Source organism: Stomoxys calcitrans, chromosome 3 (genome assembly GCF_963082655.1).
Source record: "Stomoxys calcitrans chromosome 3, idStoCalc2.1, whole genome shotgun sequence".
In the NCBI taxonomy this organism is placed as follows: domain Eukaryota; kingdom Metazoa; phylum Arthropoda; class Insecta; order Diptera; family Muscidae; genus Stomoxys; species Stomoxys calcitrans.
This window is the reverse complement of record NC_081554.1, coordinates 113,144,353-113,171,829: the sequence shown is the minus strand read 5'-3', so window position 1 is coordinate 113,171,829 and position 27,477 is coordinate 113,144,353. Positions and strand designations below refer to the sequence as shown.

The 27,477-nt window shown below is 43.0% G+C and overlaps 1 protein-coding gene across 3 annotated transcripts in view; it reads left to right on the top strand.

Moving 5' to 3' along the window:
- Positions 1-27,477, top strand: part of LOC106093049 (protein cup) — a 153,907-nt gene that overhangs the window by 4,010 nt on the left and 122,420 nt on the right. For all 3 annotated transcript variants that reach the window (XM_059365979.1, XM_013260023.2, XM_059365980.1), the window contains exons 3-4: positions 16,567-17,490; positions 18,762-19,376. In XM_059365979.1, coding sequence (XP_059221962.1) covers positions 16,567-17,490; positions 18,762-19,376 — 1,539 coding nt within the window. The remainder of the gene's footprint in view (positions 1-16,566; positions 17,491-18,761; positions 19,377-27,477) is intronic.

Here is a 27,477-nt window from a genome sequence, read left to right as displayed (position 1 = left end):
ATAATGTGCAACGGCCTTCAAACCTAGCGTAACAGGCGTAAACGTTACAATTAGCAAAACTTGAAGGACTCAAAAATCGCTTCATTGCATACAAATTTTGTATGAGAATATCATTCAATAATTTCAGACATGAAACCTATCAAAATTATATTTTATCTGATAAAAATTATTCTACACCCAATTTCATAACATTTATTTGTAACGGGCGTTATTAAGGCCTTGTAAATTTACTATGCTCTCGTAAATTTACAGTAAATGTAGGAAAACGTGTCAGCTGTTTTGTTTTGGTTTGATTACCGGAAATCTGTCGACCGTAACCGGAAAGTAGAATTCAGTAAAACAAAATTTTACGTTTCGTTTTCGTGTCAGCTGACAAAATTTGATAAAAAAGTTTGAGCAAATTTCAAAACCAAAAATTTACATTTAGAAAACGGCTTCTTTACTATTCTATGATTTCTCTGTAGAATTTATTACAATTTATTGCTAAAAGTTTAGGTTGAATGGGTAGCCCACCATGAAAATGTTAGTTCACTCGGTGGCCAGTCTGACCTGTTATGAAAAATATGTGATAAAAAGAAATTAGCACTATGTCGGAAACTGGAGTCTATTCAGGGATTTCACAAATTCCGCCAAGAACTTCGAACTCACTGCCCTAGAACACATGTATACTGATTTCGAAAACTGAAAATCCCCTCCCTGAATTTCCTTTGCGGCTATCGTTATGGCACAAAGCTCTACCCCAAAAAACATACACTCGTTCGGCAGTATCACTGACGTACTGATATTTTTTTTTGTGTCAGAGTATGGCCCCAATCCAGTCCCTGTCTCCATCTTGGAGTTATCTATAAAGACCGAGGTATCATTCTTCTTCATTCGCATCCCATTATTCCCACCCACCCGGGAAAACGAATCTCGAGAACACCCCATCCTTGAGGCTTTCCCCTTATCGCCCGCCTTCTGATTACATTATATACCAATTCCATGGCAGCCGGTTGTACGTACCGGATTGATCCGCTTGATTCCTTCATCGGCAAGGGCTCAGTGTACAACACTGTTACAACAACAACAACGTGATCTCCGAAGTCCGTGTAGATAGACCTTTCAAGTAGCATATAGTCACTTAGGGAGTATCTCAGTTGGGCCCCGTGCGGTTCAGGGCGTTGACTGTCGACCCATCTCCTCGTTACTAAATGCCTTCTCAATATTTAGGAAACCCGCCATCGCGTGCTCCTTTAGTCTGAGAGACGTTTCGACTTCTTGCACCACTTCGAGGAAGGCCGTCTCCTCCGACCTGCCCTTGAGGTATGCCTGGAGTTTTCCGACGTCAGACCCTCCCTCATTTTCACGTCTTTATTAATAAAATTGTTTTGTTTATAATTTCAAATGCTACGTTTTATAATAAGCATATTTGTCTCTTTTTATACCCACCACCGAAGTATGGGGGTATATTCATTTTGTCATTCCGTTTGCAACACATCGAAATATCCATTTCCGACCCTATAAAGTATATATATTCTTGATCAGCGTAAAAATCTAAGACGATCTAGAAATGTCCGTCCGTCTGTCTGTTGAAATCACGTACAGTCTTTAAAAACAGATATTGAGCTGAAATTTTGCACAGATTCTTTTTTTGTCCATAAGCAGGTTAAGTTCGAAGATGGGCTATATCGGACTATATCTTGATATAGCCCCCATATAGACCGATCCGCCGATTTAGGGTCTTAGGCCCATAAAAGCCACATTTATCATCCGATTTTGCTGAAATTTGGGACAGTGAGTTGTGTTAGGCCCTTCGACATCTTTCGTCAATTTGGTCCAAATCGGAACATATTTTGATATAACTGATATGGGACATAAAGTATGAAATTTTCACCGAATTTTGATGAAAGGTGGTTTACATATATTCCCGAGGTGGTGGGTATCCAAAGTTCGGCCCGGCCGAACTTAACGCCTTTTTGCTTGTTACATTTACGTTACATTTATGTTGATATGGTCCGATCTAACTTATGTGTTTTAAGTTTTTTTTTTGCCATGTAAATATTACAATGCGCCAAGAATGCATTTCGTTCCGGGCCTTTGGACCGAACGGTCATTGCTCACATGACCGTTCGGTCCTGTGAGCACATACAGGAGCTTGACGAGCTTGCTCACATACAGAAGCTTGACGAGGATCGTTTCCTCCACATGAAAATGTGGCTACAACAACACACCACCACCACCATTATATCTTCAATCAATACAATCCCATGGCAGCCGGTTGTACGCACCGGATTGACCCGATGGAATCTTCATCGGCAAGGGCTGCCGCCTCAGTGTACGTGTTCGTCTTTTTTCGTCATGGGAGAGGCACATCCCGGAGTGCCTTCTCCGTATGCTTTTGGTCCGTGCCGGGATTGAAAAGAACCCCGGACCCTGGTTCTGTTCCGTTTGCCAGAACCGCCTTCATCATCGGTCAGTGTCGGTGAGGTGTAACAGGTGCTTGGAGTGGGTACATTTCCGTTCTTGCTCTGGCCTAACTTCGCTACGGGAGTATAGTCATACTGGCTATGTCGCTAGGTGCTGTGCGAACATAGCCAGCAGTGGGTCACAAGCGTCGCCGTCGTCGCCTTCGGCGTCCTCGTCGTCGGACTATGTGACCCCCCTCTTTTTCTCCTCGAACTCTCCCGTACGGCAATTTATGCAAAGACAGCACCCTAGCCCTACTATTGCCAGGCCAGTGTCGGGAAATGTATCGTTCCTGCAGTTAAACTGCAATGGACTGCGAGGCAAGATTGATGAGATTGTAGATTTTATGAGTCGGAAGAGCATATCGGTCGCAGCGATCCAGGAGACAAAGCTGACTAACACCTGCAGCTTGCACAGTTGTCACGACTACAATGTGCTACGTAAGTATCGCTCAAGGAATGGAGGTGGGGGATTGGCCTTCGTTATACACCATTCCGTGCAGTATAGACCTATCTCGCCTGCGCTTGACGCTAGTGACCCATACATGGAATGTATGGGGGTAGCAGTCAGGTCTGGTACTGCCGAGATAGAGATATACAACGTGTATATACCGCCGGTTGGCAGCTGTGTCCCGATTAATGGCCAGGCCTACAGCCCCGACATAAGTGGGTTGCTATCTGGCCATAGTCGTCTGGTTCTAGGGGATTTCAATGCACATCACTCGTCATGGCATTCTCCCCTAGGCAACGACCAGCGTGGCATAGCTTTGGCAGAGCAGATAGATAGCTCCACGTTTTGCACGGTGAATGAGGATGCCCCCACTAGGATTACGAGGAGGTGCAGCAGCTCGCCAGACATCTCAATCGCATCCCCTGATCTCCTGAGTGACGTATCCTGGCAAGCCGTCATCTCTTTGGGGTCAGACCACCTCCCCATAATCCTCACCATCGACCGACCACCCGACTTCATAACCTCTGAGCGCCGAACGTTCATCAACTACAAGAAGGCCAATTGGACTGGCTTCAGAGAGTATACCAATCGCCGCTTCAATGAACTGCCACCCCCCTCTGATGTGCTTGTGGCCGAGAGGAAATTCCGAGACATCATCAACGCAGCAGCCGCTCGCTTTATACCAGCCGGTCGAATACCGCAAGTGCGACCCAATTTCCCGGCGCAAGCAGTGGTACTCGCAGACGAGCGTGATGGGATTCGTGCTATGGACCCCGCTAACCCCAGAATCAGCGAGCTGAATCTGGAAATAAACAGGGTAGTCAACGAACATAAGCGGAATTTGTGGCTGGAACACTTGGAGCAATGTAACTTAGGCACCGGTGCAGGCAAACTGTGGGCCACTGTTAAGTCTCTCTCGAACCCCGGTAGACGGGACGACAGGACCTCAGTCACTTTTGGCGAGTTAACCGTGACTGATCCGAAGAGATGCGCCAGGTTGTTCAACCGTCAATTTATCGTGCATCCCGAGTGAGACAAGGCAAGGAGGAGAGCCATTCGCCGTATTCGTGGTCTCCGAGCCGATGAACAGCCATCACAATTTACCGTGGGCGAAGTTACGAATGTCATCCGTGCCGCCAAATCTTCCAAGGCGTTGGGCCCCGACGGAATCTCTACATTGATGCTGAAAAATCTGGATTTACCTGGAGTTGAGTACCTTACCACTGTCCTTAACCTGTCATTGAACACTCTTATAGTTCCCGATGTCTGGAAAATGGGCAGAGTGATCCCGCTACTGAAGCCGGGTAAAGACCCGAGTTTGGGGGAGTCGTACAGACCGATCTCCCTTCTCTCACCAGTGGCTAAGACGCTTGAGGCATTACTCCTCCCGAGCCTCGTAGGAGAATTTCCATTCGCCGAGCATCAACACGGATTTCGGAGACTGCACAGCACAACAACAGCTTTGCATGCCATCACCACACACATTTGCCGTGGCTTCAATCAACCCAGGCCATGTGATAGGACGGTCCTCGTGGCATTGGACCTATCGAAGGCATTCGACACGGTCAGCCATGCCAAATTATTTGAGGACATCGCCAACACGTCCCTCCAGCCAGGCCTTAAACGTTGGGTCGCGAATTATCTGTTTGGCCGCCAGTCATTTGTGGAATTTAGGGATAAGAAGTCAAAACACCGTAGAGTGAAACAGGGAGTTCCCCAAGGCGCGGTGATATCTCCGGCTCATGACACCCATTGATGACATCTGCGATAGGTTGAACGTCTACCTCAACGAGCTTGCCTCATATTTCGCTGCAAGAAATCTGAAGATATCCGCCACCAAATCTTCAGCCACACTGTTCACTACAAATACGCGTGAGGTGAATTCTGAGCTGACTGTGATGGTCGATGGAGAATTGATTCCGACCATCAATTGTCCCAAAATACTTGGCGTCACATTTGACAGCTCCTACACTTTCTCCCCACATGCCACAGCAATCTGCAATAAAGTCAAAAGTAGAAACAAGGTCCTCAAGTCACTCGCTGGCAGCACTTGGGGTGCAGACAAAGAAACCTTGTTGACCACGTACAAAGCAATTGGCCGGTCTGTGGTAAGTTATGCAGCGCCAGTGTGGTCACGTCAGCTTTGTGACACGCAGTGGAATAATATTCAGATCTGTCAGAATGCCGCCCTCCGAACTGCGACGGGCTGCCTCCTTAGTTCTCATGTGGACCACCTCCACCAGGAGACAAAGATCCTACCAGTGCGAAGACATAACTACATGCTGTCTAAGCAATACCTTTTGGGCTGTTATCGCAGAAATCATCCAAATCATCATCTTGTTGATAGATACCCACCGCCCAGAAGCCTTAAGGTAGATCTACATGATCTAGAGCGTGAGGTCCAGCGCTACAAGAGAGAACCTCTAGATCAAGCGGCATATCAAGCGGGTCTGAACAACATTCATGCAGACACGGTAGCAGACGCGTTAACTGGCTACCGGGTGAATGTAGTCCTTGGAGAACGACCGCCACCCATTGCACCCGAAGAAATCGACCTCCCCCGGCAAACCAGAGTGATTCTGGCTCAATTACGTTCCGGCAGATGCAGCCGCCTCAATTCTCACAGAGCTAGGATTGATGCCGACGTGCAAGATGTATGTCCCGACTGTAACCAGGGACCGCACGATACACGTCACCTGTTAAACTGCCCGGCCAGACCCACTCGACTCAGACCCAGATCCCTGTGGACGCACCCCATCTTAGTCGCGGAGTTCCTGGGTCTTGACACTCAACAGAATCAAGCAGACGAAAGATAGTACACAATAAACTGCTACAACAACAACAACAACCATTATATCTTCTTATTTCATGAAATCTTCAAAAAAGAATTAAATTAATTCGTTTGAAAAGAAATCTTTGATCTGTTTTTGTAACGGGCATTACATACTTAAATTTCAAAATAAATGTGCTTGCATCGACTGGTATCTAAAAACTCAACTTAATGCAAGCACATATTTTCAAAGTTAGACACCATTATCTCGTATTAATCGATACCAGCATTGAAAGGATTCTACCATTTTTCAGAAACAATGATGTCAATCCGTCCTATTATAAGGTGGATGTTGTCATTTCTAAAAATCAAAAAAACAATTAAGTGGAAGCCGAAGAAAAAAGTTTAGAAGTTTAAGGCGAAAAACATTATTAGAATGTGAACAGATTCGTAGCTCAATTGGCAATAAATTCCAACATCGCGCCACAGGAAAAGATCTCTCAAATATAGACCTGAATATACGGGGCAACAGGATATAAGTACTTCTACTTGAGCGAGAAAAATTAAAATATCTACATAATGTCACCGGCAACCTTGTAGAAAATTTTAGTATTGCGTAGATCAATGTAACGGTAAAAGGAAGTGCCCAGAAAGCCTTTTACGTGCCTCGAAATATGATCGCGAACACATTATACACAAATCTAACCACCATATTCATAATCCGCTTCAATTCCCGAAGATTGTAGTCAAAAGTTCCTGATACTACTTACAATCCGTCCCGAATCTGTGGCATTAAAAGTAACAAGTCTCTTCTTTACCCAGAATGGTAGGTGAATACCAGCAGAGTACAATCTTCGCAGAATACCATATACCCGAGAATGAACAATGTCTATATGACTAACAAAATTCAAATTAAAACTCAGATTGCAAATGGCACCTAAACAACATAGCCTTAGTCTTCAAGGGATTTATAGAAAGGGAGTTAAGGTTAGACCACAATAAGAATCTACTGAGACAAGTCTTCACATCGAATTCCAAAAGATTGCCAGAATCACGATCAGCACTAAAAAGCAGATATAAATCATAGGCAAACATAAAAGAATTGCACTGGCTTGTTCCCAGGAATTCTGAAAATGCTTTAATGTAAAGAAAAAAGTGGAGGCCCTAAAACCGAACACTTTGGCATATCATAAATTAAGGAAATAATTCCAGATTTTATACCATTTAACTCAACAAATTGAGTCCTACCACACACGTACGACATTACAAGTTTGTAGGCAGATCTGGCAAAACCAAAGTTGTTTCTAAGCTTCTCAATCATAGTCCTGAAGCAAATGGAGGTAAAAGCTTTCGTCAAGTGATAGAAGAGCACTAACTTTACCATTACCAATATCATTCCTAATCGATTCAGTAAGGTGTAGCAACATAGAAGTGGTACTGTGACCTGAGCGAAAGGCATATTGGGAATCTAAGATCTTTCGTCTGGTACTCATCATTATCTGCTCCTTAAGAATATATTCCAAAACCTGAGAAAGAAGTAGAAGAATCGAGATCGGCCTTAAGTCCCCCGCCTAATTTTTCCAAAAAAAAATTCACCACATCGTCAATATTAACACAGTTAAAAGAAACCGCCTATTATAAGACAAGGAATGAGTGGATGTAAGCACCTGAGTCTCTGTTAGATTGAACACTCGTAGCAAAAAAATTATTAATTGTGTTATCACCATCACATCACCATCATAATCCAGTATGTTATCACTAAAGCAACCCAAATTGCCAAAAGGCTTGGAATAATGCTTACACCTTTCCTTACGTATAACAGATATAGCCTATTTCTGTATTTACAAAATATTCTCCAATTCTCTGGAGTATTGTCCTGACGGAAAGCCGTAAATGAAAAGTCTCTGAGGGATTAAGCATCTACAATCTTCCTGCATTTCATCCAATCATCACCAGAGCTATGAAATCTTCGCCTAACAGCAGGTACAAACGAGAATCAATCCCATGGCAGCCGGTTGTACGTACCGGATTGACCCGATGGAGTACTTCATCGGCAAGGGCTGCCGCCTCAGTGTACAATTCACTGCTACAACAACAACAAAAACAACAACAACAAACGAGAATAGAGTATCAAAGAGGACAGCAATACGCGAACTTATATCGTTGGCGTCAGAATTATAGAAGAAGGAAGAACTATCGAAGGTAGACAAGCATTGTAAATAACCGCCCCAGTCATTATTTTCATAGTCACAAAACTCTATTAACTCCTCCTCACATGGAGTAAAATCAAAATCAATCGAACAAAGAATCAGTGCATGGTGAGAAATTGAAGGACATTGAAACTGATTAGGACGGAAAATCACTGACCACCAACCAGCATTAAATCGATCAGAGATGTCGTCTCATGAGCAACACTGTAGTGAGTTGGCCCGGAATTGTGCACAATAGACAAAGCAAGTCTAGTACACAAAGATCGCAACAAGGTAGATCTTGATATATTGAACAAATCACAATTAAAACAGCCAGCAACAATAACTTTGGAATAATTCAAAAGCAATTTATTGTGCAGTTCCTCAATAGATGCAAGATCTCCAACTGGAGGTAAATAAACTATTCCAAACAGAACCATAGAGCACAGCTAAAGGAAAAGAGATTCGCATTTGTCCAAAGCAATAGGTCGAAAAATTACCTAATGTTTGATTGAATTGGAAACATAAACTGCTACTCCACTGACCCGCATATTTTCGCGATCATTTCTGTAAAATTTGTAGCCCGAAATACTAACAGCTTTACTAGAAACAACTGGTTTAAGCCAGGTTTAAGAAATAGCAAAAACATCAAATTTAGAACCAGATAGCATCGATTTCAGTTCATCAAATTTTACAAAACTGGTAGAAGGCCTAATACTCTGACAGTTGAGGTGACCAACATTAAATTTTCCATTAGATGAATTTTAAAAAGTATTAATATTTGCACAACTGCTAACCACAGGAACCATATTCTCATCAAACGACATTTCAAAGAAATGAGAACCTAAAGTGGAACTCCTTCTGATTGCTTGAGCGGGACACACATACACAGAAGGTGTTCTATAGTCTCTTCTTCTTCGATGTCCTCACAGTTTTTGCAAATGGCGTTGCGGGAAACCTTCAGTCTGTCAGTATGTTTTCCGATTAGGCAGTGACCTGTCATGATGGACCCAATGACTGAGACGTCTGTTCTAGCCAATGACAGCAAAACAGTAGACTTCTTCAAGTCTAGATGAGGCCACATAATTCTGGAATGCCACAGCTTCCTTTTTGCGATCATCCATCATTCGTTGCCCTTCTGGCCTAATCCTAAAAACTTAGCTTACATGTCGCTAGAGGCATACCCACAGATTCCAGTGTCCCTGGAGTGTGTAAGGTAGTTCCTAGTCTTGCAAGCTCGTCTGCTCTCCAATTCCCTGGGATATCTCACAGCTTGTGACTCTGTAATTGCATTCTTTCTTCTGTCAGTTATCAGCTGTTACTTTTAGCTTGGTTTAGAAAAAAAGTGTAAAAAAGTATATTTGATTAAAGTTCATTCTAAGTTTTATTAAAAATGCATTTACTTTCTTTAAAAAAATCCGCAATTAATTTTTGGGCAACCCATTATATTCAATAAGCAGCTCACCCTTTTCATTGATATCCGAACTTCCCCATATCTGTTGATTTGCATCACTTACTATAATGAGGCTTTTCTTCCCTACAGAAGCGGTTTTAACCAGCGACTTAAGGTTTGAAGGCAGCAGCTCTGAACCGTGTGCCATATACAGGGAAGCCATCCAGTAATGATACTTGTTTATTTCAAGGCTGGCTATTACTAAATCTTTAGTGCTTAGCGACTGAAGAAGAAAAACATTTAGACTACTCTTTGCAAGAATACAGGCTATGTGTCTCCCATTCCCCGTATCTTTGAGAAGTTTAAACCCCGAAATTATTAGTTCATGAACCATTCCTCCACACACCCATGGTTCCTGGAAAGAACCACGTCAAATCCACCTGCTATCAGGAAGGCCTTTAGTGCCGCCGAAGCGGCCTTAAAAATGTGAAGATTTATCAGTCAGGATTCCAAACTTCCACCACTGTTGTGTTAGCCTCGTCTTCTGATTCCACCAGGAGTTCATCCCCACAATATTCGTAAGAACTTGTCATGATGAGCTACCGTACGCATCCAGGGGTAGGTGAGAAAGCTGTGAAACCACACTTCCTCAGGACACGACACTTGCGATGTGGACGATTTCTCCTTACATGCTTCACTAACTGCTACTTTCGAAGTATTTTTTGAGTTCCATGCTTCCCCGTTGGTGCACACCCTAAGCCCAGTCCAACTTTGTGACCCATCCACACAGGGCTTTCCGGGTCCCGTTTCAATGCCATCCCCACCTGTCTCGATTATGGCAGGGGGATTTTCAGTCTCCTGCAATCCGCCAGACTTTAGCGATGTGATCGATAGTTCCTCAGGCAAGTGTTCTACAACAACAACTGCTGAGTCGTCTCCTGATTCTCCAACCCCACCGCTTCTATAGACCTTCAGTTTCAACTTGTTAAATCCGTAGGATATAACCCCTTCAGACTTGTTTAGGTCTGCGGGACAGCCGGAGTTTAGTACGAATATTGCATGTCTCCGGTCACCATCAGCCTCAACTAATCTACCAATCTTCCAGTCGGTGGTTAAACAATTGGGATTACATTCCCTCAGTCTTCCAAGTATCGATTCAGGATTGGAGGGAGTCTTCCTTCTTGACTAAATCTAGTGTTGCACCTGGTCAAATCTCACCAATCTTTTTTACCGCACAACGATACTTTTCAATTGACCGTTGATCGCCGAAGGCAATTAGTCTGTATCGGCCTCGATACCAGCCTGCATCGTCACAAACTGGAAGAGACCCAGGAAATTCCGCAAGGACATCGGAGTAAACTGATGACAGTCCATTGACTATCCCACTCCAATTATTCCTAGAAATGCAGCCCTGTTCTTCTCCCTTGTCGACAGCTGCCATCATCAAACTGTCCCTTGCGTCATTAGGAAAGGTTCTTGGACCCATCTTACTATTGTTCGCCCTAGTTCTTTTAGGCATGGGGTCAGGTGACCGCAGCCTTTTGGCTGACTGCGGTGCAGTTTCCGAATCTAGACGTGTGGTCTTTGAGGTAGCCTGTGCAGCAAATTCCCGAGCCCAATTTAGGGAGTCTCTCCCTATTAGTGAGAGTCTTAGGATTATTCGCACCATACCTCCCAATAACCTGAGAGCGATGTGTCTTCTTATTCCAACCTCTTAAAGACCGTGTTTGTTTGACGGGGAAGGCTGATGGCCTAGGCAAATTATAGGCATGCGAAGATAGAATAGGTTCGGAATTGTTCTCTTGTTGACCAACATTAAAATACAAAGCATTTAGCAGGAAGAGCGTATTATTTATCCATAACCTTTATTGAAATGAGTCGTGTATAGAAAACCTAACTATGCCAAAAAATAATTTGGGAATGCCTGGGAAATCACTGAAAATAAAAAAAAGTAGGTGCAACACTTAAGCATAGGGATAGCTGTGAGCACCACACAGGCTGGGACTTTCAGATCCGATCTGTGCGGTGTCCATCGAGAAGCTTAGCTGTGAGCTACCGGACGCGTGCACAGGTTGCGTATAGTGGAATGCTCCATACGGAGTAGCTGCAACGGCAGTCGGGGCCATTAAGCGGTATCGAGCGGAGTCTCAGTGAGAGGCCGGGTGGCACCGGCTCGTGCGTAAATACAGAGTGCCTATGATGCTCGATATGACAAGGCGAAAACATTCATGCAAATACGGTAGCAGGTGCGGTTAATAGCTACCGGGTGAATGTGGTCCTTGAAGAACGACTGCCTCCCATTGCAACTAAAGAAATCGACCTGGCTGATGCAGCCGCCTCAACTCCACCTACAGAGCAAGGATTGATGACAACATGCAGAATGCATTTCCCGATTGTGACCAGGGACCACACGTCACCTGTTTAACTGCCCAGCCAGATCCACTCGTCTTAGACCCAGATCCCTCGGAACGCAACCCATCTTAGTCGCAGAGTTCCAAAATCTCGATACTCAAGAGAATCAAGCAGACGAAAGATAGAACACAACAAACTGCTACAACAACAACCATTAATAGTAAATGTGATCAATGTACAGTCCTAACTTTGTGAACAATGTACTGACGAATACATTTGTGAGCAAGATTTTTTTTTTTAGATTTTCTTTTAATCCATCGAAATAATACAATGAAGATATTTTTAATTTTTTTTCCTAGTTCGTATTTCGATAAAAATATTTTTACAAAAAATGTTCATAGTTTTACAAAAAAATCTAATATTTTTGAAGAAAACAGAAAAAAGTGTATTGTGTATACACTGAATATCGGAATTTTGCCAGATTTTTGCAATGTGTCAACCGATTTCCAAAGGATTCCCATTTGGCTGTTGAATTCCGGATTCCGAAATTGCTATTGCATTTCATAGAAATTCAGATGTGAATATAGCTCTCATATACAGTGTCGTGCAAAACCAAAGCAACGCTTTTTAGATCTGAAATGAACTTATTATTGGGTTGCCCAAAAAGTAATTGCGGATTTTTTAAAAGAAAGCAAATGCATTTTTAATAAAACTTAGAATGAACTTTAATCAAATATACTTTTTCACACTTTTTTTCTACAGCAAAGTAAAAGTAACAGCTGATAACTGACAGAAGAAAGAATGCAATTACAGAGTCACAAGCTGTGAAAAAATTTGTCAACGCCGGCTATATGAAAAAATCCGCAATTACTTTTTGGGCAACCCAATATTAAACATGTACTTAACACAGAAAAATTAACAATCTCATGGCAGCCGGTTGTACGATGGAATTCTCATCGGCAAGGGCTGCCGCCTCAATGTCCGTGTTCGTCCTTTTTCGTCATGGGAGATCCACATCCCAAAATGCCATCTCCGCAAGTTTCTGGTCCGTGCCGGGATTAAAAAGAACCCCGGACTCTGGTTCTGTTCGGTTTGCCAGAACCGCCTCCATCATCGGTCGGTGTCGGTGTGGTGTAATCAGTGCATGGAGTGGGTACATTTCCAATATTCCTCTGAGGTTACATCACTACGGGAGAATAGTCATATGTTGCAAGGTGCTGTGCGAACATAGACAGCGGTGGGTTACAAGCGTCGTCGTCGGACTATATGACCCCCCCCGACCTTTCCCGTGCGGCTATATTGCCAGGCCAGTGTCTGGAAGTGTATCATTTTTGCAATTGAATTGAACGGTTTCCGTGGCAAGATCGCCGAGATTGTGGATTTTATGAGTCGGAAGAACATATTGGTAGCAGCGATTCAAGAGACAAAGCTGACCAAAACCAGTAGCTTGCACAGTTGTCACGGACACAATGTGCTTCGTAGTAATCGCTCATCGGATTGGCCTTCGCGATTCACCATTCCGTGCAATATAGACCCATATCTCCTGCGCCTGGCCCTAGTGACCTCTACCTGGAGTACATGGGGAAAGCAGTCAGGTCCGATTGGTAGCTGTGTCCCAATTAATGGCCAAGCTTACAACCCCGTCAAAAGTGGGTTACCATCCGGCTATAATCGTCTGGTTCTAGGGGACTTTAATGCGAAGCATGGCTTTGGCAGAGCAGATTGAAGGCTCCACGTTCTGCACGGTGAATAAGGATGCCCTCACTAGGATTACGAGGAGGTGCAGCAGCCCGCCAGACAATTGCATTGCATCCCCTGATCTCCTGAGTGACGTATCCTGGCAAGCCGTCATTTCTATGGGGTCAGACCACCTCCCTATAATTCTCACCATCGAGCGACCACCCAACTTCATAACCTCTGAGCGCCGGACGTTTATCAATCAGAAGAAGGCCGATTGGGCTTGCTTCAGAGAGTATACCAATCGCCGCTTCAGTGAACTGCCGTCCCCCTCGGATGTGCTAGTTACCGAGAGGAAATTCCGAGGCTCGCTTTATACCAGCCGGTCGAATACCGCAAGTGCGGCCCAATTTCCCGATGCAGGCAGCGATATTCGCAGACGAGCGTTATGGGATTCGTTATACGGACCCCACTCACCCGAGAATCAGCGAGCTGAATCAGCAAATAAACGGGGTATACTTGGACCAATGTAACTTAGGCACTGGTTTAGGCAATCTGTGGGTCTACTGTCAAATCCCGGTAGACGGGATTACAGGACCTCAATCACTTTTGGCGACGTAACCGCGACTGATCCGAAAAGATGCGCCAGGTTGTTCTTCCGGCAATTTATTATGGATCCCGAGAATGACAGGGCAAGGAGGAGAGCCATTCGCTGTGTCGATGGTCTCCGAGCTGATGGACAGCCAACGCAATTAACCGTGGGTGAAGTTACGAATGTCATGCGTGGCGCCAAATCATCCAAGGCTTGGGCTCCGATGGAAACTCTGCACTGATGCTGAAGATACTAGATTTACCTGGAGTTGAGTACCTTTCTACTGTCCTCAGCCTCTCTTTGAACACGCTTATAGTTCCCGATGTCTATAAAATGGACAGAGGACTCCTTCCACACTAACCTAAATAACCTGTGAAAATTTCAAGAAAATCAGTTATGCCGTTTTCGAGTCTATACGGAACAAACAAACATTAATTATAGACTAGCTGAGACCGGCCCGTTCCGCTGCGCCTTCATTTACACCATTTTGTTATTCTTAAGCCTAGTACTGAATTCATTCACAGCGTAAATGCCTATTAAATTATTGCGAAATCCGACGGATTCTTTTTCTTTGTCAGAACACAAACAAAAGTCAAACTACAACACACAACAATGAAAAAAAGTTTTGATGCAGAGGTTATTTTGTCCTTTTGTGAGCATTTAGATACATTTGCAAATAAAATTGTGTGATATTTATCCTGATGCAGCGAAATGTCGCTACTGTATGGATTTATTGATTTCGCCAGATCTACTAGAGGTAAAAAAATCATTCCCAAAATGTATCGGAGGCTTGTTTCTGAATGGCATATGTTCATATTCGCTGTACGTCTCTGGAATTCACTTCCTAACGATCTGCAATTACTGAGTAACTCGGCAACATTTAAAACCAGACTTTGGAAACATTTTACTGCATTAAGTTGATGAATGTTAACTCATTTCTATATTTATTTTTATTCTTTTATACTTACCTTAATTTCTTTTTATGGATAAACTAAGTCTATTAATTCCTCTTTAATTGATAAATTCACTTTTGTTTTTTTTTCTTTTAATTTCAAATCGACAAAGCCACAAATGTTTGTTTTTTCCTTTAGTAAGTTATTCATTCAAAATCTGTGATGTATTGTATAGCTATAGATTCTTAGTTTTAAGTGTTTACTATGTACAATTGTTGGAGATATTACCCGCACTTTAATTATAAGAATTTTAAATTCTTGTTGTGCGGGTGTAAATAAATAAATTACAATTACAATAAATTTTTATTATAGAATTCAGTACCACTTGTACGGAATGTGTTCGCATTATCTTCGTCACCATTTTTTTTATAATGAGTTTTGACAGTTGCTCGTGTGAAAAGTCAAAGTCAGTACCAGGCTTTACTCTAAAACTGTGACATTTTAATTAATCACACTTTTCTCCAATTTTTTTTCCTATAGAAATTGTTCGTATTTATTGGCACTTAAAATACCTAAAATACCAATTATTAGGGCCCATCATAGGGTGGAAAAAAAGTAATACCGCAAAAAACCAATTTCTATATTTTATTTTTCATTATTCAAACGGACCGATAGGTTGTCATAACAAAAATAAATGCTGTATGATAAATTTTGACCACTCTGCCCTCTCTCTGTTGATCCAATTGAAAACAACCAATAGATGGCGCTAATTTAAATTTTATTGCTGCCATCGACATAGGAAAGGTATAAATGTTAATAAAATAACCATGTCGCCCTGGACCCTGGCGCAATCACATAAAAACACCTGAGAGCTTTTTTTAATATATTGTTATGAGTCTATAGATTTCCTTTGTCTATTGTGCTACTCGCTTGGAGTGACTTAGCGCCTATATCATTGAATATCATGTAGTAGTTGTTTATAGCTTACTATATGACTACCTATTAAATAGTCATAATTTTTAAGTCTTCTTTAAATCAATTTAACAATTCTCTGTAAAGAACTTATTTGCCGGTCTACATAATTGTTGCGGTAGCGACAGTTCTTAGTGATTAAACCATGTAAAACCGTTCGAACAATAAAGTGTTGTCCAGGAGTACGTCGTTTGCGCTTATCTAGGAAAAGAAAGCCCCGTATTGATGAGCTAAAAATGGCGGCCACCTTGACGTTAAGGTTTGCAACTCCCCTTATTACAATGAACGTCATAACTTCGTGGGTATGGCGACTTACAATAATGTATGTCCCCACATTAATTAAATCACACAGTGTCGTGTTAGATTATTATGATTGATCAAACTTTTTTGGAGTGAGGTGGTCCGCTAGATTTATGAGCAGAATAAAGATATCAGATTCGCAGATCACAACTTCATGCCTTTAATTTAACCCCATAGCCGTTTGGTGGAGGGCGTCTATAGGAGGGTTGTGTGCCACACCCCATCTGCCACCATCTGCCACTAGGGGCGACACCCAATTACTTGGACCCTATTTTGTATGTCATATTGGTAGTCTACAGCCGAATACCTATCGTTTAAATTCCATATTGATATGTACGTCAAATATGTATGTATATAGCCTATTGTTCCTTCCAGACCACTATCCACAAACTGTGAAAATTTCAAAAAAATCGGTTCATCCGTTTTTGAGTCTATAAGGAACAAATAAACTTACATACCCACAAAAAAAAAAAAAAACAAACAAACAAACACAAATTCATTTTTATATATATTGATATAATTTTAAATTCCAGGTCAAATTAATTGATGCTAAATTTCATTACTCGGATTGTTTGGCCTTGATGGAAATTCCAAAGAAATCGAAATTACAAGAAATGTTAAAAATAGCTGAACGTGACACTAGAATTCAAAAACTCAAAGAAAAACAAATAATCACGAGATCTTCGGTTATATCCGTGGCCATACCTTTACCGCCACCGGCCCCACTATCCATTGATAGCAAAAACGAATTGTTTGGTGTGGAACTTGAGGGCAGCACTGAAGTAGGAAAGAAGACATTGGGAAATTGTCTACAGCAACAAAGTTGTCTTCACCACCACCACCAACATGACAATCAAAATGAGGAAGAGGCCTTGTCTTTGCAAGTTTTGTCTGCTCGATCTTCTACACCTTACACACAGCCAATGTCTTGCACCGCCGCTAGTTGCGATTTGGAAAATGTTGGCGAACATGTGAGTCCTGTCAAGGATATCCACGGGAACATTTCAAAACAAAGTATACCGGAGTTAACAGAAAAACTAAAAAGAACGACATTGTTAATATCAAAACCCGTTTCTAACTTTACCGAACTTTCTACGACAAGCGCTTGCTGCAAAAAAATGCGTTATAATCGAGCAAGTCTTCTTGTCATTCGGAATGAAATGTCTGCCGCGGTCAAGTCTAAACAAGAATTGTTATCCTATAGTCCCCCAAACATGATAAATTGTGATGTGATCGAGTTGGAAGCTCGTCTAAAACGCTTTGCTATTTGGAAAGCTGCTGATACCGATGCCACTTTAACTGTGTTGGGCAAGAGAAATGTAAGCAACAACAATCACGAGTCTAATAATAAAAATTTAAAACCTCGTTGCAATGACATGATGCCAGCCTTCGTTAAACGCAAATTTATGGATGAATCGATTATAACAAGCCAACCACCACAGCCGGTAGAATTTAAGGTAAGTCAGTTTATTGTGGCATGTAATAACTACCCGTTATTACGTAGCACAGAGGTTAGCATGTCCGTTTACGACGCTGAATGCCAGGGCTCAAATCCTGGCGAGACCATTAGAATGAAATTTTCAGCGGTGGTTTTCCCCTTCTAATGCTGGCAACATTTGTGAGGTACTATTCCATGTAAAACTTCTCTCCAAAGAGGTGTCGCACTGCGGCACGCCGTTCGGACTCGGCTATAAAAAGGAGGCCCCTTATCATTGAGCTTGAATCGGACTGCACTCATTGATATGTGAGATGTTTGCTCCTGTTCCTTAGTGGAATGTTCATGGGCAAATTTAGCAATTTGCAATAAAAACATACATACAAAACCAAAATCCATAAGGGCGTGATAATACGGAAAACTTTTAAAAATAATGTAAATACAGTTGCAGGTTAACATTGCCCACATACGTACTCATGCATGGCAATGAGTACGTATCGAACTGAGATGATTTAAGCTTTATCGCTGAAGCTACGATCGCCTTTTCTATGTCCAGCTTTTATTTAGTTAGGTTAGTTTATTTAAGCTAGGGAAAATTGTTACAGACTTATTAGATAATATGTATGGTGTCTGTACAAGTTTTATTTAATGATTCAATTGAAGGTAAAAGATTATTTATGCGTGATTTTACCTTAACTAATGTCTAGCCAAGAAGATTCTTTTGTGTTGTTTGAACCCTCCCGAAAGTCCGCACTCAAAAACCCTCAATAGGAGAACACCTTTGTATAGTCACTGAATTTGTTCTCCATAATTGCTATGGACTAATTGGACAATTAACATTTTTGCCGTGTATTGTTTCGAGCCGGAACAATTTTTGGGAGTCAGGCATAATATTTGTATGCAATCATAGATGGAGCGAGCTTGTTGGGCGTTTGTTCACACTGAACAGTTTACTATTGGTCATATTTTATTGTAATATATTTAGTATACTCCAATTGTAAATAAAGGACATCTATATATATATTGGGTTACCCAAAAAGTAATTGCGGATTTTTCATATAGTCGGCGTTGACAAATTTTTTCACAGCTTGTGACTCTGTAATTGCATACTTCTTCTGTCAGTTATCAGCTGTTACTTTTAGCTTGCTTTAGAAAAAAAGTGTAAAAATAGTATATTTGATTAAAGTTCATTCTAAGTTTTATTAAAAATGCATTTACTTTCTTTTAAAAAAATTCGCAGTTACTTTTTGGGCAACCCAATATATAGATTTTTTCAACGGTTCATTATTTTAGGATCCAGCAATTATAACAAATCAACGTCGGATTGGAAGTGGACGTATACAGCATGCAAAATGGCCAGTTAGCTCTCTATCGCAACAACAAGAGTGCAATCAACAAAACCACTCCAAATTGTCCGAATATGCGCAAACGGATGATCAAATTAAGAGTGATGAAAATGTTACGGTAAAGTTCAAATTGATGCAATTCTTTGACAATGGAAGTATTTGTAGCCAGGATGTGAATAAAACACATAAATCGAGACTTCATAATACAGCATCAAATAGCCTCGATACTGCTGCATATCAAGATGAAAATTTAAAGAACCGAACGGATGTTGGTAGTGCTAACTATGTGAAGCGGGTTATGTCTGGATTTCTTGTTGTGTCAAATTCTAAGAATCGAGAAGCTGAGAACAAATATGAACAGCAAAATAAAAATCATACTGAAGAACCCGAGTGGTTTAGTTGTGGTCCAACTTCACGCTTAGACACAATTGAATTATGTGGTTTCGAAGAAGACGAAGAACGTCATTCGGTTAGGAGTTGCAGTCGTCCTAGCAAGGAAAGGGCAGAAGGTCTCAAACATGATGATGAAACTAAAGAGAATCAGAAACAACAGGCAAATAAGGTAATTCAATTCATTTCATTTATTTATTTATTGTATATCCACCTGTAGTGCGATTCTCAAATTACCGACAGAATTAACGATATTCGTCGGAAGTTAACGGCACTCGTTGGTAGGTGCTTTGTGTTTAAAAATTTTGACGAAAGTTTTCGGTATTAGCTTTCGGTAACTACTGAAAATGATCGTTAAGTTAACAACTAAAAAATAGTAGTCGCTTATGTCTTACATACAATATTTGCACATTTTGAAAATTGAAACTTTAAGGAGAAAATATTTGTTTGAATATATTTTGCATTAATAACAAGCAAAAACGTGCTATGTTCTGCCGGGCCCAATCTTGGGAACCCATGTGAAGGGTTGAAGGGCACAGAAGACCAATAGGGAAAAGGTTTTATATGGGAGATAGATCCGATTTTAGACCGATTTGGATCCGAACTGGCACAGTTCTTGGTAGTCGACACAATTGAACCAATATATACCACAATTCCCAACAAAATACATCTATAAGTAAAAGCGGCTAGGCTTACGCATTTAAACGCTGTAGTGATTTCGACAGACGGGCGGACAAAAACACGGGCATCATCATATCGTCTTATAATTTTAGGCGGTAATTTGAACGATGAAAAAAAAAACATACAAAATAGTGCCCAAGCGTGTTGATCTTCTGTGCTTCTTCTCCAATTTCTGAAACCCAGTTTCGTGATGTCGCTCTCCACTTTGTCACTCCATGGGAGTTTTGGTACGGGATAGCTGTGAGCACCACACATGCTGGAACATTGATCTCCAATTTGTAAAATGCTACGGAGTAGTTGCAACGGCAGTCGCGGACAATCAGCGGCATCGAGCGGAGAGTCTCAGTGAGAGGCCGGGCGGCACCGGCTCTATCACAAATACTGAGTGCCTATGATGCTAAGAGTTGGTTTGCTTAGAATTGGATTGCTTAGAATTGAATTGCTTAGAAAACAAGTCTTTATATATGTAATTTCCTTCATTTTTTATTTTTTTTTGTTGTCACTTTTTACCTTCTTCAGTTGTGTGACTCTTACTTTTTTTACTTAAATTGGCTATGACAGAATATTTCTTCCACTAGCAGAACGTAGAATAGCGTTCCAAACCCCTCGATCTTCTGCGCTCATTCTAAAATCTCTGACTCCAAGTTTCGAGGTGTCTCCCACCACTTGAACTTTCCATCTGGCTTGTGGTTGTTGTTGTTGTAGCAGTTTGTTGTGTTCTATCTTTCGCCTGCTTGATTCTGTTGAGTGTCAAGACCCAGAAACTCTGCGACTAAGATGGAATGCGTCCATAGGGATCTGGGTCTGAGTCGAGTGGGTCTGGCTTGGCAGTTAAACAAGTGACGTGTATCGTGCAGTCCCTGGTTACAATCGGGACATACATCTTGCACGTCGGCATCAATCCTTGCTCTGTAGAAGTTGAGGCGCCTGCATCTGCCGGAACGTAATTGAGCAAGAAGTACTCTTGTTTGCCGGGGGAGGTCAATTTCTTCAGGTACAGCAGTCATTTACCGCATCTGCTACCGTGTCTGCATGAATGATGTCTAGACCTGCTTGATATGCCGCTTGATCTAGAGGTTCTCTCTTGTAGCGCTGAACCTGAACGTTCTAGATCATGTAGATCTACCTTAAGGCTTCTGGGCGGTGGATATCTATCCACAAGATGATATTTGGATGGTCTCTGCGATAACAGCCCAAAAGGTATTGCTTAGACAGCATGTAGTTATGTCTTCGCACTGGTAGGATCTTTAACTCCTGATGGAGGTAGTCTGCATGAGAACTGAGAAAACAGCCCGTCGCAGTTCGGAGGGCGGCATCCTGACAGATCTGAATATTATTCCACTGCGTGTCACAAAGCTAACGAGACTACACTGGCGATGCATAACTTACCACTGTACGTGGTACGTGGTCAAAAAGGTTTCCTTGTCTGCACCCCAAGTCCTGCCATCAAGTGACTTGAGGACCTTGTTTCTACTTTTGACTTTATTGCAAATTGCTGTGGCATGTGGGGAGAATGTGTAAGAGCTGTCAAATGTGACGCCAAGTATTTTGGGACACTTGATGGTCGGAATCGTTTCTCCATCGACCATCACAGTCAGCTCAGTATTCACCTCGCGCGTATTTGTAGTGAACAATGTGGCTGAAGATTTGGTGGCGGATATCTTCAGATTTCTTGCAGCGAAATATGAGGCAAGTTCGTTGAGGTAGACGTTCAACCTATTGCAGATGTCAACAATGGCGGACGTGTTGGCGATGTCCTCAAATAATTTGGCATGGCTGACCGGGTCGAATGCCTTTGATAGGTCCAGTGCCACGAGGAACGTCCTATCACATGGCCTGGGCTGATTGAAGCCACAAATGAAGGCAAATATATGCGGTGATGGCATGCAAAGCTGTTGTGCTATGCAGTCTTCGAAATCCATGTTGATGCTTGGCGAATGGAAATTCTCTTACGAGGCTCGGGAGGAGTAACGCCCCAAGCGTCTTTGCTACTGGTGAGAGAAGGGAGATCGGTCTGAACGACTCCCCCAAACTCGGGTCTTTTCCAGGCTTCAGTAGCGGGATCACTCTGCCCATTTCCAGAGATCGGGAACTATAAGAGTGTTCAATAACAGGTTGAGGACAGTGGTAAGGTACTCAACTCCAGGTGAATCCAGATTCTTCAACATCAATGTAGAGATTCCGTCGGATTTGGCGCCTCGGTTGACATTCGTAACTTCGCCCACGGTAAATTGTGTTGGCTGTCCACCGGCTCGGAGACCACGAATACGGTGAATGGCTCCTCTTGCGCTGCCACTCTCGGGATGCACAATAAATTGATGGTTGAACAACCAGGCGCATCTCTTCGGATCAGTCACGGTTACTTCGCCAAAAGTGACTGAGGTCCTGCCATCCCGTCTACCGAGGTTCGAGAGTTACTTAACAGTAGACCACAGCTTGCCTACACCGGTGCCACCCACAAATTCCGCTTATGTTCGTTTATTACCTTGTTTATTTCCAGATTCAGCTCGCTGATTCTGGGGTTAGTGGGGTCCATTTCACGAATCCCATCACGCTCGTCTGCGAGTACCACTGCCTGCGCCGGGAAATTGGGCCGCACTTGCGGTATTCGACCGGCTGGTATAAAGCGAGCGGCTTCTGCGTTAAAGATGTCTCGAAATTTCCTCTCGGCCACTAGCACATCCGAGCGGGGTGGCAGTTCACTGAAACGGCGATTGGTATACTCTCTGAAGCCTGCCCAAACGGCCTTCTAATTGATCCGGCGCTCAGAGGTTATGAAGTCGGGTGGTCGGTCGATGGTGAGAGTAATGGGGAAATGATCTGCCCCCAAAGAGATAACGGCTTGCCAGTATACGTCACTCAGGAGATCAGGAGATGCAATGGAAATATCTATCGAGCTGCTGCACCTCCTCGTAATCCTAGTGGGGGCATCCTCATTCACCGTGCAAAACGTGGAGCTATCTATCTGCTCTGCCAAAGCTATGCCACGCTGGTCGTTACCTAGGGGAGAATGCCATGACGTGTGATGTGCATTAAAATCCCCTAGAACCAGACGAGTATGGCCAGATAGCAACCCATCTATGTCGGGGTTATAAGCCTGGCCATTAATCGGGACACAGCTACCAACCGGCAGTATATACACGTTGTATATCTCTATCTCGGCAGTACCAGACCTGACTGCTTTCCCCATACATTCCCTGTAGGGGTCACTAGCGTCAAGCGCAGGCGAAATAGGTCTATACTGCACGGAATGGTGTATAACGAAGGCCAATCCCCCACCTCCATTCCTTGAGCGATCCTTACGTAGCACATTGTAACCGTGACAACTGTGCAAGCTGCAGGTGTTGGTCAGCTTTGTCTCCTGGATCGCTGCGACCAATATGCTCTTCCGACTCATAAAGTCCACGATCTCATCGATCTTGCCACGCAGTCCGTTGCAGTTCAACTGCAAGAACGATACACTTCCCGGCACTGGCCTGGCAATATTAGGGCTAGGATGTTGCCGTTGCGTAAATTGCCGTACGGGAGAGGTCGGGGGGTCAAATAGTCCGAAGACGAGGACGCAGAAGGCGACGACGACGCTTGTGACCCACTGCTGGCTATGTTCGCACAGCACCTTGCGATATAGACTGTATGACTATACTCCCGTAGTGAAGTGAGGTCAGAGCAAGATCGGAAATGTACCCACTCTATACAACGGTCACACTTGCCCGACACCGACCGATGATGGAGGCGGTTCTGGCAAACCGAACAGAACCAGGGTCCGGGGTTTTTTCAATCCCGGCACGGACCAGAAGCGTGCGGAGAAGTCACTCCGGGATGTGCCTCTCCCATGACGAAAATAGACGAACACGTACACTGAGGCGGCAGCCCTTGCCGATGAGGGTTCCATCGGGCCAATCCGTTGCGTACAACCGGCTGCCATGGGATTTTGGTGTCGCATAATTGCCTTGCCGGGCTTGGGTATAAATAACATCCTTGCCTCCTGCCAGGCTTTCGGAGTATATGCAAGTCCCAGACACGCTGTGAAAATAATGGCCAGGTGGGGCGCCAGATAGTCTGCCTCTTTCTGTAGTAACGCCGGAAATATTCCATCAGGTCCGGGTGACTTATTAAATGGTTTGAAGCTCCTCAAGGCTTCCTTGACGATAAATTCCATTATGATAGATCTACGATCAACCTCATTATTCTAAGATTCCGGTGTCTCCGTGAGTCCCGTCGTGTCCTGCGGAAAATGGGTTTTCATCAAAATCCCCCAAATGTCCTCCGTTGTTTTTGCTCGCACTCCCATGTCGTCTACTACCGTTTCAGTTTGGACATGGGTTTTTGAGAGAAACTTTTTATCTTGGCGGCATCATTAACGCCATCGACCTGTTCGCAGAAAAGCTTTCTTGAGCATCCCTATATACTTCCGATTTTGTACGACGTGCTCTGTTAAAAAGTCTGCGGACCTCTTTCCCAATGTTGTGAATCTCCCCGGTCATCCAGGGCTTTTCTTGGGCTGATTTCCTTACTCGAAGAGGACAACTATCTTCGAAAGACTCCATCAGGTTAGGTTAGAAGTGGCAGTCTGCCATCAGATTCACTTAGACGTTTTCATCCATTGTGATACCACAGGAACAGAAGAAGGCAGACGCCTTCTAGTTCCCACCGTTGGACCATCCAGATCGCTTTAAAAAGCCCAATAAGCTGCGAATGTTCAATCCGTTAAATCAGACAGCTTTTCAAAGAAATGAGAACCTAAAGTGGAACTCCTCCTTAGTTCTAGTGCGGGACACACTCACAGAAGGTGTTATATAGTCTGTTCTTCTTCGATGTCCTCACAGCTTCTTCAAATGTCGTTGCTGACAACCTTCAGTCCGATTAGACGGTTGTTGTTGCAGTTTATTGTGTTCGGTTTTACATTATTGAAAGCGCCTTCAATATCAAGAAACGCTACCATTGTATATTCCTTGACCGCGAGAGAACCCTCTATGTCGATGTTTCAGTGGATTTGCCTTCACTATATGCCCTTTGTATGTCCTAAATATGTTTGCTCTAAATATGTTTTTCCTGCTTTCGGAATGAAAATGACCACATGTATATATGACATTCTGATACAAGCAGAGTATATCTCCTTAAGCCAGGGAACCAGTCTATCAGACACAGGTTGTAATTCAACCGGTGATAGATCATCAGGACCTGGCGAGTTAAAGGAGTCGAAACTTCTTATTGCCCAAAGAATTTTCAATAACCTCCGATGAATGTTTAACAGTGACAATCTCTTCTGGCACCTCTTTGTCCATTGGTGAGTTTCCCGGGAAATGTGTATCAACGAGTAGTTCTGGTGTTTCCTCACTAGACATTGTCCATACATTCTCTGACTTCTGACTATGTCCCACCATAATGGGTCTCGAGGATAGGATCTTTCTTAGCCTAGAGCCTTCAGATCTATCCTTCATGGTGCTGCAAAATTCCATCCAGGATTTGTTCTGAGCCTTTCGCAGCTCGCCTTTTTTTGCTTAGCTCAGCCTTATAGACGCTCGAATCGTGTGGGGCCCTTGTGTATTCGCCCTGTTGAAGAGTTTTCTGCAGCCCTTTCTAAGACAAACCAGTTCTGGTTCGCTGTGTGTCCCTTGGCTTGGCTCTAAGACATGGTGAAACAAGCGAGTTGTTCAAGGCATTCCTGATCCACTTGAGTATTGCGTCGATGTCCTCCGCAGTTTCCACTTTTCTGGTCCAGAAGGGATATTAGTGCAGAATTTGTGCCAAAATTTATCCGAATACGCCTTTCTTTTATCCAAATACGCCTTTCTTAAATCCAAATACGCCTTTCTTTATCCAAATACGCCTTTCTTCCAGATTGCAACTTATATATTCGATAAGCAGCTAACCCCCTTCGTTGATATTCGAACTTCCCCAAATCTGGTGATGTGCATTAGCAGCACTTTCTTCCCTGCAGAAGCGGCTTCAACAAGCAACTTATGGTGGCATCTCTGAATCGTATGCCATATATAAGGAAGCCAGCCAGTAATGAGACACTAATTACTAATCTCAAGGCTGGCCACTACTGAATCTTCGGTGTTTAGCAACGAAAGAAGAAAAACATTTAGACTACACTTTGTGTCTCTCTTCCCTTTTCATTTCGCTCCTCAAAGAAAAATATCCGTATTTCCGAATAGGTACTACCTATTACGAAAAATTTCAAAACCTTTTTGGAGTATGCTCAAAATGGACTTCAATGTCTGCGGTGGTGGGGTCAGCCCGGAGCATGTTGTCCTCCGCTTCTATAGGTGTGGGTGCCTTGACACCTGTAGTCGAGAGTTATGCTTCAAGCGCAAAACCAGTCGTCAGACTAACAAATAAGGAAAAGACGGATAAACCACGGATAAGCCTTCACGGAAGGTGGTGTTTCCGATTCAGATTCAGTCATCGACAGATTTAATGAAACAGTCATTACAGCCGAATCGAGAGATGAGGGTAGCTGGATGACGGCAGAAGTCGCTTGTTGAAGCCGAGAAAGCGATCCGGGGAACGACTAAGAAGACAGAGGAGTGTGCATCGGCAGCGCAATCGGGCGAAAGTGCAAGATGCTGGAAGGGCTAGAACTGCCATTTCAAATTGGTTCATGTCTGGTACCGGTGACTTTTAGCCACGAAAGCCGGGCAATGGCAAATTCGTATTGAAAGTTTCAATCATGTTGTATTTGAAAGATTATTTGTAATTCGCTTGTCTAGGCTATGGAATAATCTTTCTTCTAGTCTTAAAAACATCTCAGTATGTCAACAAACTTTTAGGTCTAAGCTAATCCAACATTTCTTATAGGCAACTCAATTGAATTAATTTTCATAACTGATAATAACTCACATTTGCTGCTTTTTCTTGGTGTTGTTGTACGGATAATTGTGCGTTAGACTATGTTACTAATTTTTTTTTTTAACAATATTTTTACATTCAATAAATTTGTTAGTTATTTATGTTAGTGATAGTATTATATTAGATTTTAGTATTGATTTTTGTATTATAAAAACCGGAAAGTGTTCCAATCTATCAATGTAAAGCCCGGGTGGGCAATGTTTGATTAATAAAAATGAATGAATGCTTTAACGTCTCATCATCTTCCCCACATGCCCTACACGAATTGTGCCATCTTCAGAGGTGTTAATCTCCTTCGTACACTGCAAGACTGTTCCTTCATACACTGCAAGACTGGTTGTTATTGCCCTTAAGCCCATTTTACTGTTTGAAAGATGTTCAGATTCGACGTCGTCGCGTTAGTACCACAAACAGCTCGTCAGAGGTATTCACGCTCCCTGGGAGGGCGCAAAACTCGACCTTGTGAGGAAGATGGATATCTCCCAGCTCACAAAGGCTACGGTCTTAATCAAGGGATGGGACAGTAAATTTGCGACGGAATGCATGTTGCGATTCTTGGGCAAGCAAAACGAAGGTTTGGTCGCAGAGAAGTGGGAGGTCTTCCACAGGGAGGAGAAGGAGGAAGGAACTCTCTCAAAGATCCTAAATTTTGAAACATTAGGCAGCGCAGCTACAGGAGACTCAATGCAACCCAACGAACAGGGAGCCGATGATGGTACCATCACCTACTCCCAAGA